The sequence below is a fragment of the Carcharodon carcharias genome, chromosome 13 (genome assembly GCF_017639515.1).
Source record: "Carcharodon carcharias isolate sCarCar2 chromosome 13, sCarCar2.pri, whole genome shotgun sequence".
Taxonomy (NCBI): domain Eukaryota; kingdom Metazoa; phylum Chordata; class Chondrichthyes; order Lamniformes; family Lamnidae; genus Carcharodon; species Carcharodon carcharias.
Window position 1 is genome coordinate 101344405 of NC_054479.1, and position 16515 is coordinate 101360919.

Genomic DNA, 16515 nt, shown 5'->3' on the forward strand with positions numbered 1-16515 from the left:
TTTCAGAGCGATTTGTGATTTAGCGCTCTGCAATATGATCTCTGCTGCATAGGACCAACCATAGCTACAGGGACAGGATTTGCAATGGTTTCAGAAACCAGGATTACTGGTGAGCACATGTTTTCTCATTGCCACGTGAAGTTTGCCCGGCCAACTGCAGGCAGTCAAGGCTCTTGATGTTTTTGCAAAATTGAAGTTGATGATATGTTGAGTGCAATCACATGGAAATGTCTAAATGAGTGCCAAATGAGTTGTTCCACAGTATTATTGGTAATGTACTTACTTCATAAATGTGCTTCTTTATGCTTTGTACTGGCAGTGGTTTCTGATGGTACAATTGTCAAATGATAATAAATTGTTAACGCTTTTTGTAAGCTTAGGTTCAACTTTTATGCCACATTTTACAAAATGTGAGCACAAGCACCTTGTCCCTTTACTTACCTCACTGTTTATTGATGCATATTTGTTTTGTGATTAAAGGACGTGTTGATTAAAGAGGTATGAGAATTGTGATTGTAGCCAGTTATAGTTGATATCTGGCATTGTCAAGTATTTCTTTCGGTCGAGGATGGAGCAGTTAAGTAAGCTTGTTGAATTGATGGGAGTCAGTCCGCTGTGTCATTGTTGGATGAGTGATTGTGTGATTGGCAGTATCTTTGAATTAGCAAGTGATACGGATAATGAAGACGGCGCAAAACTTTTTGAGAAATGGAGGAACTGGGGCCTGACAATTGCATTTGTTTTTTGAGGTATATATTGAAATTGAAAATTTGCGATTATTTGCTTTTTTGCATTTGTAGTTTGAAGAACTATCAGGTTGCTGTTATTAATTTTAGAGACCTAAATGCATTTATTTGAATGAATGATGATAGCAGAAGACATGAGGTTATCTGATGAGTAGAGAAATGCTTGTCTGTCCTGAGGCCAAGAGGATGTGCTTAAAAGCATCACCATTGTTGAACTGGAAAATGAAAGGATTCTTTTGGGGTGATTTTGGGAATGATGAGGCTTCCATGTGAAATATGTTTGTGGAAAGACAGAGAACATTATTTTCTGAAAATGGAATACAGCAAGGTTTCCTTTAGCAAATAATTGGTGAAGTGGTGATGAGAAGTGCCATGTGCTGAGTGGGATTTTTAAATTGCGCCCCTGAAGTTGTTAGAAATATCAATCAGTTTGAAATCTTTCAAATTAATTGTGCCTGTTAAGAAGCGCTCAATCTTGTGAAGAAAAGCAAATGAAGCATTTGCTGACACCATGTCATTGAAGATATCATTGCCTGAACATTAATTGCCTTTTATCGGCAACATTGTCCAGGAATTGCTCTGGAAGTTATCCTCTACCTTATTGGAAGGGAATTGCTGCTAGGCTTTGTTTTATATAATTATTGTTCTGTTCCTATCTTTGTAGAAGTAATTGTATGTCGCTCCTTCAACTGAACTAGATGATGCGAATATCTCAACATTATCTCAGAAGCTGATGCAGCCAGTAGTGAATTAATAATCTGCCGTTTCCTCTGGCATTTAGGGCCAACGCCATTTGGAGGAACAGGAAGACCAAGAACTTCAGAGACCACCATCAGTGGTGAGTATGGCTCTTCTCCTCATCAGCATGTTAAGTCAAATTTCTTTGATTCGGTTATAAGTATTCTGTAATATTTCCTCTGCTACGTTAAATATAATCTTTCCTTGTAAACAACTGCTCATTCTTGTCAACAAAAGATTATGAAGCGTTTGTTGACACCCTGTCATTAATGATATTCTTGGCGGAAAAGCAAATGCCTTTTGCAGGCAACTTGCTCCAGCACCTGCTCTGGAGGTTAACCACTAGATTTTGAGAATTGAATTGGTGATAGGAGATTTTGTGAATAATTATTTTTCAGTTTCTTACCTTTGTAGTATCATCTCTAGCTTGCCCCTTCAACTGATGTAAATTCAGTGTACATTTTCTAGGAAAGCAATGCAGCCAGTAGTGATTTAATATATTGTACCATTTTCTCTGGTATTTAGGGCCAACACCATTTGGTGGAACTGGAAGACCAAGAACTTCAGAGACCACCATCAATGGTGAGTATTGTCCTTCTCCTCATCAGAACGTTAAGTAAAATTTCTGCGATTCGATTATAAGTATTCTGTAATATTTCCTCTGCTACATTATGTATAATCTTTCCTTGTAAACAATCGCTCGTTCTTGTCAACAAAAGACAATGAATTGTTTGTTGACATTTGTTGACACCATGTCATTCATGATATTCTTGCCTGAAAAGCAAATGCCTTTTGCAGGCAATTTACTCCAGCAACTGCTCTGGGGTTTAACTGCTAGATTTTGAGAATTGAATTAGTGATAGGAGATTTTGGGTATAACTATTTTTCTGTTTCTTACCTTTCTAGTGTCATCTCTAACATGTTCCTTCAACTGAAGTAAATTCAGTGTACATTATGTAGGAAAGCGATGCAGCCAGCAGTGAATTAATATGCTTTATGATTTTCTCTGGTATTTAGGGCCAACACCATTTGGAGGAACAGTGAGACCAACAACTTCAGAGACTACCGTCAGTGGTGGTGAGAATTGTTCTTCTCCTCATCAGCATGTGAAGTTAATGTTGTGCGATTCGTGTATTAATATTCTTTAATATTTCCTCTGCTACATAGTGCGAACACTAACGACAGTGACAGGTGTACTTCCTGCTTCAGAGACCAGCATTTCTGGTGAGTAGAGCTAATTTCATTTGATTAGGAGAAATTATTTCAGAGCGATTTGTGATTTAGCGCTCTGCAATATGATCTCTGCTGCATAGGACCAACCATAGCTACAGGGACAGGATTTGCAATGGTTTCAGAAACCAGGATTACTGGTGAGCACATGTTTTCTCATTGCCATGTGAAGTTTGCCCTGCCAACTGCAGGCAGTCAAGGCTCTTGATGTTTTTGCAAAATTGAAGTTGATGATATGTTGAGTGCAATCACATGGAAATGTCTAAATGAGTGCCAAATGAGTTGTTGCACAGTATTATTGGTAATGTTCTTACTTCATAAATGTGCTTCTTTATGCTTTGTTCTGGCAGTGGTTTCTGATGGTAAAATTGTCAAATGATAATAAATTGTTAATGCTTTTTGTAAGCTTAGGTTTAATTTTTATGCCACATTTTACAAAATGTGAGCACAAACACCTTGTCCCTTTACTTACCTCACTGTTTATTGATGCATAGTTGTTTTGTGATTAAAAGACGTGTTGATTAAAGAGGTATGAGAATTGTGATTGTAGCCAGTTATAGTTGATATCTGGCATTGTCAAGTATTTCTTTCGGTCGAGGACGGAGCAGTTAAGTAAACTTGTTGAATTGATGGGAGTCAGTCTGCTGTGTCATTGTTGGATGAGTGATTGTGTGATTGGCAGTATCTTTGAATTAGCAAGTGATACGGATAATGAAGACGGCCCAAAACTTTTTGAGAAATGGAGGAACTGGGGCCTGACAATTCCATTTGTTTTTTTGAAGCAAATATTGAAGTTGAAAATTTGTGATTATTTGCTTTTTTGCATTTGTAGTTTGAAGAAATATCAGGTTGCTGTTATTAATTTTAGAGACCTAAATGCACTTATTTGAACGAATGATGATGGCAGAAGACATCAGGTTATCTGATGAGTCGAGAAATGCTTGTCTGTCCTGAGGCCAAGAGGATGTCCTTAAAAGCATCTCAATTGATGAACTGGAAAATGAAAGGATTCTTTTGGGGTGATTTTGGGCAATGATGAGGCTTCCATGTGAAATATGTTTCTGGAAAGACAGAGAACATTATTTTCTGAAAATGGAATACAGCAAAGTTTCCATCAGCAAATAATTGGTGAAGTGGTGATGAGAAGTGCCATGTGCTGAGTGGGATTTTTAAATTGCGCCCCTGAAGTTGTTAGAAATATCAATCAGTTTGAAATCTTTCAAATTAATTGTGCCTGTTAAGAAGCGCTCAATCTTGTGAAGAAAAGCAAATGAAGCATTTGCTGACACCATGTCATTGAAGATATCATTGCCTGAACATTAATTGCCTTTTATCGGCAACATTGTCCAGGAATTGCTCTGGAAGTTATCCTCTACCTTATTGGAAGGGAATTGCTGCTAGGCTTTGTTTTATATAATTATTGTTCTGTTCCTATCTTTGTAGAAGTAATTGTATGTCGCTCCTTCAACTGAACTAGATGATGCGAATATCTCAACATTATCTCAGAAGCTGATGCAGCCAGTAGTGAATTAATAATCTGCCGTTTCCTCTGGCATTTAGGGCCAACGCCATTTGGAGGAACAGGAAGACCAAGAACTTCAGAGACCACCATCAGTGGTGAGTATGGCTCTTCTCCTCATCAGCATGTTAAGTCAAATTTCTTTGATTCGGTTATAAGTATTCTGTAATATTTCCTCTGCTACGTTAAATATAATCTTTCCTTGTAAACAACTGCTCATTCTTGTCAACAAAAGATTATGAAGCGTTTGTTGACACCCTGTCATTAATGATATTCTTGGCGGAAAAGCAAATGCCTTTTGCAGGCAACTTGCTCCAGCACCTGCTCTGGAGGTTAACCACTAGATTTTGAGAATTGAATTGGTGATAGGAGATTTTGTGAATAATTATTTTTCAGTTTCTTACCTTTGTAGTATCATCTCTAGCTTGCCCCTTCAACTGATGTAAATTCAGTGTACATTTTCTAGGAAAGCAATGCAGCCAGTAGTGATTTAATATATTGTACCATTTTCTCTGGTATTTAGGGCCAACACCATTTGGTGGAACTGGAAGACCAAGAACTTCAGAGACCACCATCAATGGTGAGTATTGTCCTTCTCCTCATCAGAACGTTAAGTAAAATTTCTGCGATTCGATTATAAGTATTCTGTAATATTTCCTCTGCTACATTATGTATAATCTTTCCTTGTAAACAATCGCTCGTTCTTGTCAACAAAAGACAATGAATTGTTTGTTGACATTTGTTGACACCATGTCATTCATGATATTCTTGCCTGAAAAGCAAATGCCTTTTGCAGGCAATTTACTCCAGCAACTGCTCTGGGGTTTAACTGCTAGATTTTGAGAATTGAATTAGTGATAGGAGATTTTGGGTATAACTATTTTTCTGTTTCTTACCTTTCTAGTGTCATCTCTAACATGTTCCTTCAACTGAAGTAAATTCAGTGTACATTATGTAGGAAAGCGATGCAGCCAGCAGTGAATTAATATGCTTTATGATTTTCTCTGGTATTTAGGGCCAACACCATTTGGAGGAACAGTGAGACCAACAACTTCAGAGACTACCGTCAGTGGTGGTGAGAATTGTTCTTCTCCTCATCAGCATGTGAAGTTAATGTTGTGCGATTCGTGTATTAATATTCTTTAATATTTCCTCTGCTACATAGTGCGAACACTAACGACAGTGACAGGTGTACTTCCTGCTTCAGAGACCAGCATTTCTGGTGAGTAGAGCTAATTTCATTTGATTAGGAGAAATTATTTCAGAGCGATTTGTGATTTAGCGCTCTGCAATATGATCTCTGCTGCATAGGACCAACCATAGCTACAGGGACAGGATTTGCAATGGTTTCAGAAACCAGGATTACTGGTGAGCACATGTTTTCTCATTGCCATGTGAAGTTTGCCCTGCCAACTGCAGGCAGTCAAGGCTCTTGATGTTTTTGCAAAATTGAAGTTGATGATATGTTGAGTGCAATCACATGGAAATGTCTAAATGAGTGCCAAATGAGTTGTTGCACAGTATTATTGGTAATGTTCTTACTTCATAAATGTGCTTCTTTATGCTTTGTTCTGGCAGTGGTTTCTGATGGTAAAATTGTCAAATGATAATAAATTGTTAATGCTTTTTGTAAGCTTAGGTTTAATTTTTATGCCACATTTTACAAAATGTGAGCACAAACACCTTGTCCCTTTACTTACCTCACTGTTTATTGATGCATAGTTGTTTTGTGATTAAAAGACGTGTTGATTAAAGAGGTATGAGAATTGTGATTGTAGCCAGTTATAGTTGATATCTGGCATTGTCAAGTATTTCTTTCGGTCGAGGACGGAGCAGTTAAGTAAACTTGTTGAATTGATGGGAGTCAGTCTGCTGTGTCATTGTTGGATGAGTGATTGTGTGATTGGCAGTATCTTTGAATTAGCAAGTGATACGGATAATGAAGACGGCCCAAAACTTTTTGAGAAATGGAGGAACTGGGGCCTGACAATTCCATTTGTTTTTTTGAAGCAAATATTGAAGTTGAAAATTTGTGATTATTTGCTTTTTTGCATTTGTAGTTTGAAGAAATATCAGGTTGCTGTTATTAATTTTAGAGACCTAAATGCACTTATTTGAACGAATGATGATGGCAGAAGACATCAGGTTATCTGATGAGTCGAGAAATGCTTGTCTGTCCTGAGGCCAAGAGGATGTCCTTAAAAGCATCTCAATTGATGAACTGGAAAATGAAAGGATTCTTTTGGGGTGATTTTGGGCAATGATGAGGCTTCCATGTGAAATATGTTTCTGGAAAGACAGAGAACATTATTTTCTGAAAATGGAATACAGCAAAGTTTCCATCAGCAAATAATTGGTGAAGTGGTGATGAGAAGTGCCATGTGCTGAGTGGGATTTTTACATTGCGCCCTTGAAGTTGTTAGAAATATCAATCAGTTTGAAATCATGCAAATTAATTGTGCCTGTTAAGAAGCGCTCAATCTTGTGATGTAATGCAAATGAAGCATTTGCTGACACCATGTCATTGAAGATATAATTGCCTGTAAATTAAGTGCCTCTTATCGGCAACTTTGTCCAGGAATTGCTCTGGAAGTTAACCTCTGCCTTATTGGAAGGGAATTGCTGCTAGGCTGTTGTATATAGTTATTGTTCTGTTCCTATCTTTGTAGAATTAATTGTAAGTTGCTTCTTCAATTGAACTAGATGATGCGAATATCTCAACATTATCTCAGAAGCCGATGCAGCCAGTAGTGAATTAATAATCTGCCATTTCCTCTGGCATTTAGGGCCAACGCCATTTGGAGGAACAGGAAGACCAAGAACTTCAGAGACCACCATCAGTGGTGAGTATGGCTCTTCTCCTCATCAGCATGTTAAGTTAAATTTCTGTGATTCGGTTATAATTATTCTGTAATATTTCCTCTGCTACGTTAATTATAATCTTTCCTTGTAAACAACTGCTCATTCTTTTCAACAAAAGATTATGATGTGTTTGTTGACATCCTGTCATTAATGATATTCTTGCCGGAAAAGCAAATACCTTTTGCAGGCAACTTGCTCCAGCACCTGCTCTGGAGGTTGACCGCTAGATTTTGAGAATTGAATTGGTGTTAGAAGATTTGGGAATAATTATTTGTCTTTTTCTTACCTTTGTAGTATCATCTCTAACTTTCTCCTTCAACTGATGTAAATTCAGTGTACATTTTCTAGGAAAGCAATGCAGCCAGTAGTGATTTAATATATTGTACCATTTTCTCCGGTATTTAGGGCCAACACCATTTGGTGGAACTGGAAGACCAAGAACTTCAGAGACCACCATCAGTGGTGAGTATTGTTCTTCTCCTCATCAGCATGTTAAGTAAAATTTCTGCGATTCGGGTATAAGTATTCTGTAATATTTCCTCTGCTACATTAAGTATAATCCTTCCTTGTAAACAATCGTTCATTCTTGTCGACAAAAGCCAATGAATTGTTTGTTGACATTTGTTGACACCATGTTATTCATGATATTCTTGCCTGAAAAGCAAATGCCTTTTGCAGGCAATTTGCTCCAGCAACTGCTCTGGGGTTTAACTGCTAGATTTTGAGATTTGAATTAGTGACAGGAGATTTTGGGTATATCTCTTTTTCTGTTTCTTACCTTTCTAGTATCATCTCTACATTCTCCTTCAACTGAAGTAAGTTCAGTGTACATTATGTAGGAAAGCGATACAGCCAGCAGTGAATTGAGATGCTTTACCATTTTCTCTGGTATTTAGGGCCAACTCCATTTGGAGGAGCAGGGAGACCAACAACTTCAGACACTACCAGCAGTGGTGGTGAGAATTGTTCTTCTCCTCATCAGCATGTTAAGTTAATGTTGTGCGATTCGTGTATTAATATTCTGTAATATTTCCTCTGCTACATAGTGCCAACACTAACGACAATGACAGGTGTAATTCCTGCTTCAGAGACTAGCATTTCTGGTGAGTAGAGCTAATTTCATTCGATTAGGTGAAATTATTTCAGAACGATTTATGATTTAGCGCTCTGCAACATGATCTCTGCTGCATAGGACCAGCTCCAGCTACAGGAACAGGATTTGCCATGGTTTCAGAAACCAGGATTACTGGTGAGCACATGTTTTCTCATTGCCATGTGAAGTTTGCCCTGCCATCTGCAGGCAGTCAAGGGTCTTGATGTTTTTTGCAAAATTCAAGTTGATGATATGTTGGGTCCAATCACCTGGAAATGTATAAATGAGTGCCAAATGAGTTGTTCCACAGTATTATTGGTAATGTTCTTACTTCATAAATGTGCTTCTTTATGCTTTTTTCTGGCAGTGGTTTCTGATGGTAAAATTGTCAAATGATAATAAATTGTTAACAAAAACAGAATTACCTGGAAAAACTCAGCAGGTCTGGCAGCATCGGCGGAGAAGAAAAGAGTTGACGTTTCGAGTCCTCATGACCCTTCGACAGAACTTGAGTTCGAGTCCAGGAAAGAGCTGAAATATAAGCTGGTTTAAGGTGTGTGTGTGGGGGGCGGAGAGATAGAGAGACAGAGAGGTGGAGGGGGTTGGTGTGGTTGTAGCGACAAACAAGCAGTGATAGAAGCAGAATATCAAAAGATGTCAACAACAATAGTACAATAGAACACATAGGTGTTAAAGATAAAGTTGGTGATATTATCTAAACGAATGTGCTAATTAAGAATGGATGGTAGGGCACTCAAGGTATAGCTCTAGTGGGTTTTTTTTTATTTTATATAATGGAAATAGGTGGGAAAAGGAAAATCTTTATAATTTATTGGAAAAAAAAAGAGAAGGGGGGAAACAGAAAGGGGGTGAGGATGGGGGAGGGGACTCACGACCTAAAGTTGTTGAATTCAATATTCAGTCCGGAAGGCTGTAAAGTCCCTAGTCGGAAGATGAGGTGTTGTTCCTCCAGTTTGCGTTGGGCTTCACTGGAACAATGCAGCAAGCCAAGGACAGACATGTGGGCAAGAGAGCAGGGTGGAGTGTTAAAATGGCAAGCGACAGGGAGGTTTGGGTCATTCTTGCGGACAGACCGCAGGTGTTCTGCAAAGCGGTCGCCCAGTTTACGTTTGGTCTCTCCAATGTAGAGGAGACCACATTGGGAGCAACGAATGCAGTAGACTAAGTTGGGGGAAATGCAAGTGAAATGCTGCTTCACTTGAAAGGAGTGTTTGGGTCCTTGGACGGTGAGGAGAGAGGAAGTGAAGGGGCAGGTGTTGCATCTTTTGCGTGGGCAAGGGGTTGTGCCATAGGAGGGGGTTGAGGAGTAGGGGGTGATGGAGGAGTGGACCAGGGTGTCCCGGAGGGAGCGATCCCTACGGAATGCCGATAAGGGGGGTGAAGGGAAGATGTGTTTGGTAGTGGCATCATGCTGGAGTTGGCGGAAATGGCGGAGGATGATCCTTTGAATGCGGAGGCTGGTGGGGTGATAAGTGAGGACAAGGGGGACCCTATCATGTTTCTGGGAGGGAGGAGAAGGAGTGAGGGCGGATGCGCGGGAGATGGGCCGGACACGGTTGAGGGCCCTGTCAACGACCGTGGGTGGAAAACCTCGGTTAAGGAAGAAGGAGGACATGTCAGAGGAACTGTTTTTGAATGTAGCATCATCGGAACAGATGCGACGGAGGCGAAGGAACTGAGAGAATGGGATGGAGTCCTTACAGGAAGTGGGGTGTGAGGAGCTGTAGTCGAGATAGCTGTGGGTGTCGGTGGGTTTGTAATGGATATTGGTGGACAGTCTATCACCAGAGATTGAGACAGAGAGGTCAAGGAAGGGAAGGGAAGTGTCAGAGATGGACCACGTGAAAATGATGGAGGGGTGGAGATTGGAAGCAAAATTAATAAATTTTTCCAAGTCCTGACGAGAGCATGAAGCAGCACCGAAATAATCATCGATGTACCGGAGAAAGAGTTGTGGAAGGGGGCCGGAGTAGGACTGCAACAAGGAATGTTCCACATACCCCATAAAGAGACAGGCATAGCTGGGGCCCATGCGGGTACCCATAGCCACACCTTTTATTTGGAGGAAGTGAGAGGAGTTGAAGGAGAAATTGTTCAGCGTGAGAACAAGTTCAGCCAGACGGAGGAGAGTAGTGGTGGATGGGGATTGTTCGGGCCTCTGTTCGAGGAAGAAGCTAAGGGCCCTCAGACCATCCTGGTGGGGGATGGAGGTGTAGAGGGATTGGACGTCCATGGTGAAGAGGAAGCGGTAGGGGCCAGGGAACTGGAAATTGTTGATGTGACGTAAGGTGTCAGAGGAATCACGGATGTAGGTGGGAAGGGACTGGACAAGGGGAGAGAGAAGGGAGTCAAGATAACGAGAAATGAGTTCTGTGGGGCAGGAGCAAGCTGAGACGATCGGTCTACCGGGGCAGTTCTGTTTGTGGATTTTGGGTAGGAGATAGAAGCGGGCCGTCCGAGGTTGGGCAACTATCAGGTTGGAAGCTGTGGGAGGGAGATCCCCAGAGGAGATGAGGTCAGTGACAGTCCTGGAAACAATGGCTTGATGTTCAGTGGTGGGGTCATGGTCCAGGGAGAGGTAGGAGGAAGTGTCTGCGAGTTGACGCTCAGCCTCCGCGTGGTAGAGGTCAGTGCGCCAGACAACAACAGCACCACCCTTGTCAGCGGGTTTGATGACAATGTCAGGGTTGGACCTGAGAGAATGGAGTGCAGTAAGTTCAGAGAGAGACAGGTTAGAATGGGTGAGAGGAGCAGAGAAATTGAGACGACTAATGTCGCGCCGACAGTTCTCAATGAAAAGATCGAGAGAAGGTAAGAATCCAGAGGGAGGGGTCCAGGTGGAGGGAGAATATTGAAGATGGGTAAAAGGATCCGTTGAACTGGGAGAGGACTCCTGCCCAAAGAAGTGAGCCCGGAGACGAAGACGGCGGAAGAAGAGTTCAGTATCATGCCGAGCCCGAAATTCATTGAGGTGAGGGCGTAAGGGTATGAAACTAAGTCCTTTGCTGAGCACTGAACGTTCAGCATCGGAGAGGGGAAGGTCAGGGGGTATAGTGAATACACGGCTGGGGTTGGGATTGGAAGATGGGGTGGGGACGGAGGGACAGGCAGGGGTGGAGGGTCCTAGATGGGTGTTGGTGTCGATGAGTTGTTGGAGCTTGCGTTCCTTAGCACTTGAGAGAAAGAGAAAAAGTTTCTTGTTGAGGCGTCGGATGAGCCGAAGGATAAAATGAAACTGGGGGCACGCGCAGCTTTGAAAAAGGGTACGGCGGTGCTGCTGGAGGGAGAGGTCGAGTGTGTTCATATGGCGGCGCATGGCACTGAGAGTGGATTTCAGAATGTGACGGGAACAGCAGTCCGAGAAACGTTTTATGTCCCGGAGATACCTGTAATCCTGGGTGGGTTCGAAACATGAGGGGTTGAATTTCAGTTGAAATCCATGTGGGGTAAGTCGGAGACGGAGACAGTCACTGAGAAAGGAGATATGGCTTTGAAAGCGGGTTTTAGTAAACACCTTGTCAAACACTAGGAGAGAAATGGAAAGCAATGAAGGTGAACAAGGCAACAGAGAAATCCGGAAATCTTGTCGCAGAGAGGAACAGAACTTCTTCAAGGAGGTAGGCATTTCTTGAAGAGCAGTGGCAGTCAATTAAACACAGAGATAAAAACAAAAAAACTGCGGATGCTGGAAATCCAAAACAAAAACAGAATTACCTGGAAAAACTCAGCAGGTCTGGCAGCATCGGCGGAGAAGAAAAGAGTTGACGTTTCGAGTCCTCATGACCCTTCGACAGAACTTGAGTTCGAGTCCAGGAAAGAGCTGAAATATAAGCTGGTTTAAGGTGTGTGTGTGGGGGGCGGAGAGATAGAGAGACAGAGAGGTGGAGGGGGTTGGTGTGGTTGTAGCGACAAACAAGCAGTGATAGAAGCAGAATATCAAAAGATGTCAACAACAATAGTACAATAGAACACATAGGTGTTAAAGATAAAGTTGGTGATATTATCTAAACGAATGTGCTAATTAAGAATGGATGGTAGGGCACTCAAGGTATAGCTCTAGTGGGTTTTTTTTTATTTTATATAATGGAAATAGGTGGGAAAAGGAAAATCTTTATAATTTATTGGAAAAAAAAAGAGAAGGGGGAAACAGAAAGGGGGTGAGGATGGGGGAGGGGACTCACGACCTAAAGTTGTTGAATTCAATATTCAGTCCGGAAGGCTGTAAAGTCCCTAGTCGGAAGATGAGGTGTTGTTCCTCCAGTTTGCGTTGGGCTTCACTGGAACAATGCAGCAAGCCAAGGACAGACATGTGGGCAAGAGAGCAGGGTGGAGTGTTAAAATGGCAAGCGACAGGGAGGTTTGGGTCATTCTTGCGGACAGACCGCAGGTGTTCTGCAAAGCGGTCGCCCAGTTTACGTTTGGTCTCTCCAATGTAGAGGAGACCACATTGGGAGCAACGAATGCAGTAGACTAAGTTGGGGGAAATGCAAGTGAAATGCTGCTTCACTTGAAAGGAGTGTTTGGGTCCTTGGACGGTGAGGAGAGAGGAAGTGAAGGGGCAGGTGTTGCATCTTTTGCGTGGGCAAGGGGTTGTGCCATAGGAGGGGGTTGAGGAGTAGGGGGTGATGGAGGAGTGGACCAGGGTGTCCCGGAGGGAGCGATCCCTACGGAATGCCGATAAGGGGGGTGAAGGGAAGATGTGTTTGGTAGTGGCATCATGCTGGAGTTGGCGGAAATGGCGGAGGATGATCCTTTGAATGCGGAGGCTGGTGGGGTGATAAGTGAGGACAAGGGGGACCCTATCATGTTTCTGGGAGGGAGGAGAAGGAGTGAGGGCGGATGCGCGGGAGATGGGCCGGACACGGTTGAGGGCCCTGTCAACGACCGTGGGTGGAAAACCTCGGTTAAGGAAGAAGGAGGACATGTCAGAGGAACTGTTTTTGAATGTAGCATCATCGGAACAGATGCGACGGAGGCGAAGGAACTGAGAGAATGGGATGGAGTCCTTACAGGAAGTGGGGTGTGAGGAGCTGTAGTCGAGATAGCTGTGGGTGTCGGTGGGTTTGTAATGGATATTGGTGGACAGTCTATCACCAGAGATTGAGACAGAGAGGTCAAGGAAGGGAAGGGAAGTGTCAGAGATGGACAACGTGAAAATGATGGAGGGGTGGAGATTGGAAGCAAAATTAATAAATTTTTCCAAGTCCTGACGAGAGCATGAAGCAGCACCGAAATAATCATCGATGTACCGGAGAAAGAGTTGTGGAAGGGGGCCGGAGTAGGACTGCAACAAGGAATGTTCCACATACCCCATAAAGAGACAGGCATAGCTGGGGCCCATGCGGGTACCCATAGCCACACCTTTTATTTGGAGGAAGTGAGAGGAGTTGAAGGAGAAATTGTTCAGCGTGAGAACAAGTTCAGCCAGACGGAGGAGAGTAGTGGTGGATGGGGATTGTTCGGGCCTCTGTTCGAGGAAGAAGCTAAGGGCCCTCAGACCATCCTGGTGGGGGATGGAGGTGTAGAGGGATTGGACGTCCATGGTGAAGAGGAAGCGGTAGGGGCCAGGGAACTGGAAATTGTTGATGTGACGTAAGGTGTCAGAGGAATCACGGATGTAGGTGGGAAGGGACTGGACAAGGGGAGAGAGAAGGGAGTCAAGATAACGAGAAATGAGTTCTGTGGGGCAGGAGCAAGCTGAGACGATCGGTCTACCGGGGCAGTTCTGTTTGTGGATTTTGGGTAGGAGATAGAAGCGGGCCGTCCGAGGTTGGGCAACTATCAGGTTGGAAGCTGTGGGAGGGAGATCCCCAGAGGAGATGAGGTCAGTGACAGTCCTGGAAACAATGGCTTGATGTTCAGTGGTGGGGTCATGGTCCAGGGAGAGGTAGGAGGAAGTGTCTGCGAGTTGACGCTCAGCCTCCGCGTGGTAGAGGTCAGTGCGCCAGACAACAACAGCACCACCCTTGTCAGCGGGTTTGATGACAATGTCAGGGTTGGACCTGAGAGAATGGAGTGCAGTAAGTTCAGAGAGAGACAGGTTAGAATGGGTGAGAGGAGCAGAGAAATTGAGACGACTAATGTCGCGCCGACAGTTCTCAATGAAAAGATCGAGAGAAGGTAAGAATCCAGAGGGAGGGGTCCAGGTGGAGGGAGAATATTGAAGATGGGTAAAAGGATCCGTTGAACTGGGAGAGGACTCCTGCCCAAAGAAGTGAGCCCGGAGACGAAGACGGCGGAAGAAGAGTTCAGTATCATGCCGAGCCCGAAATTCATTGAGGTGAGGGCGTAAGGGTATGAAACTAAGTCCTTTGCTGAGCACTGAACGTTCAGCATCGGAGAGGGGAAGGTCAGGGGGTATAGTGAATACACGGCTGGGGTTGGGATTGGAAGATGGGGTGGGGACGGAGGGACAGGCAGGGGTGGAGGGTCCTAGATGGGTGTTGGTGTCGATGAGTTGTTGGAGCTTGCGTTCCTTAGCACTTGAGAGAAAGAGAAAAAGTTTCTTGTTGAGGCGTCGGATGAGCCGAAGGATAAAATGAAACTGGGGGCACGCGCAGCTTTGAAAAAGGGTACGGCGGTGCTGCTGGAGGGAGAGGTCGAGTGTGTTCATATGGCGGCGCATGGCACTGAGAGTGGATTTCAGAATGTGACGGGAACAGCAGTCCGAGAAACGTTTTATGTCCCGGAGATACCTGTAATCCTGGGTGGGTTCGAAACATGAGGGGTGGAATTTCAGTTGAAATCCATGTGGGGTAAGTCGGAGACGGAGACAGTCACTGAGAAAGGAGATATGGCTGTGAAAGCGGGTTTTAGTAAACACCTTGTCAAACACTAGGAGAGAAATGGAAAGCAATGAAGGTGAACAAGGCAACAGAGAAATCCGGAAATCTTGTCGCAGAGAGGAACAGAACTTCTTCAAGGAGGTAGGCATTTCTTGAAGAGCAGTGGCAGTCAATTAAACACAGAGATAAAAACAAAAAAACTGCGGATGCTGGAAATCCAAAACAAAAACAGAATTACCTGGAAAAACTCAGCAGGTCTGGCAGCATCGGCGGAGAAGAAAAGAGTTGACGTTTCGAGTCCTCATGACCCTTCGACAGAACTTGAGTTCGAGTCCAGGAAAGAGCTGAAATATAAGCTGGTTTAAGGTGTGTGTGTGGGGGGCGGAGAGATAGAGAGACAGAGAGGTGGAGGGGGTTGGTGTGGTTGTAGCGACAAACAAGCAGTGATAGAAGCAGAATATCAAAAGATGTCAACAACAATAGTACAATAGAACACATAGGTGTTAAAGATAAAGTTGGTGATATTATCTAAACGAATGTGCTAATTAAGAATGGATGGTAGGGCACTCAAGGTATAGCTCTAGTGGGTTTTTTTTTTATTTTATATAATGGAAATAGGTGGGAAAAGGAAAATCTTTATAATTTATTGGAAAAAAAAAGAGAAGGGGGAAACAGAAAGGGGGTGAGGATGGGGGAGGGGACTCACGACCTAAAGTTGTTGAATTCAATATTCAGTCCGGAAGGCTGTAAAGTCCCTAGTCGGAAGATGAGGTGTTGTTCCTCCAGTTTGCGTTGGGCTTCACTGGAACAATGCAGCAAGCCAAGGACAGACATGTGGGCAAGAGAGCAGGGTGGAGTGTTAAAATGGCAAGCGACAGGGAGGTTTGGGTCATTCTTGCGGACAGACCGCAGGTGTTTCGAACCCACCCAGGATTACAGGTATCTCCGGGACATAAAACGTTTCTCGGACTGCTGTTCCCGTCACATTCTGAAATCCACTCTCAGTGCCATGCGCCGCCATATGAACACACTCGACCTCTCCCTCCAGCAGCACCGCCGTACCCTTTTTCAAAGCTGCGCGTGCCCCCAGTTTCATTTTATCCTTCGGCTCATCCGACGCCTCAACAAGAAACTTTTTCTCTTTCTCTCAAGTGCTAAGGAACGCAAGCTCCAACAACTCATCGACACCAACACCCATCTAGGACCCTCCACCCCTGCCTGTCCCTCCGTCCCCACCCCATCTTCCAATCCCAACCCCAGCCGTGTATTCACTATACCCCCTGACCTTCCCCTCTCCGATGCTGAACGTTCAGTGCTCAGCAAAGGACTTAGTTTCATACCCTTACGCCCTCACCTCAATGAATTTCGGGCTCGGCATGATACTGAACTCTTCTTCCGCCGTCTTCGTCTCCGGGCTCACTTCTTTGGGCAGGAGTCCTCTCCCAGTTCAACGGATCCTTTTACCCATCTTCAATATTCTCCCTCCACCTGGACCCCTCCCTCTGGATTCTTACCTTCTCT

At 43.7% G+C, this 16515-nt stretch overlaps 1 protein-coding gene across 1 annotated transcript in view; it reads left to right on the forward strand.

Annotated features, from left to right (window-relative positions):
• The window catches only part of LOC121286119 (mucin-19-like), a 199089-nt gene that overhangs the window by 62160 nt on the left and 120414 nt on the right, over positions 1–16515 (forward strand). The window contains exons 46-51 of the mRNA XM_041203108.1: positions 1528–1584; positions 2010–2066; positions 2502–2561; positions 2652–2708; positions 4275–4331; positions 4757–4813. Coding sequence (XP_041059042.1) covers positions 1528–1584; positions 2010–2066; positions 2502–2561; positions 2652–2708; positions 4275–4331; positions 4757–4813 — 345 coding nt within the window. The remainder of the gene's footprint in view (positions 1–1527; positions 1585–2009; positions 2067–2501; positions 2562–2651; positions 2709–4274; positions 4332–4756; positions 4814–16515) is intronic.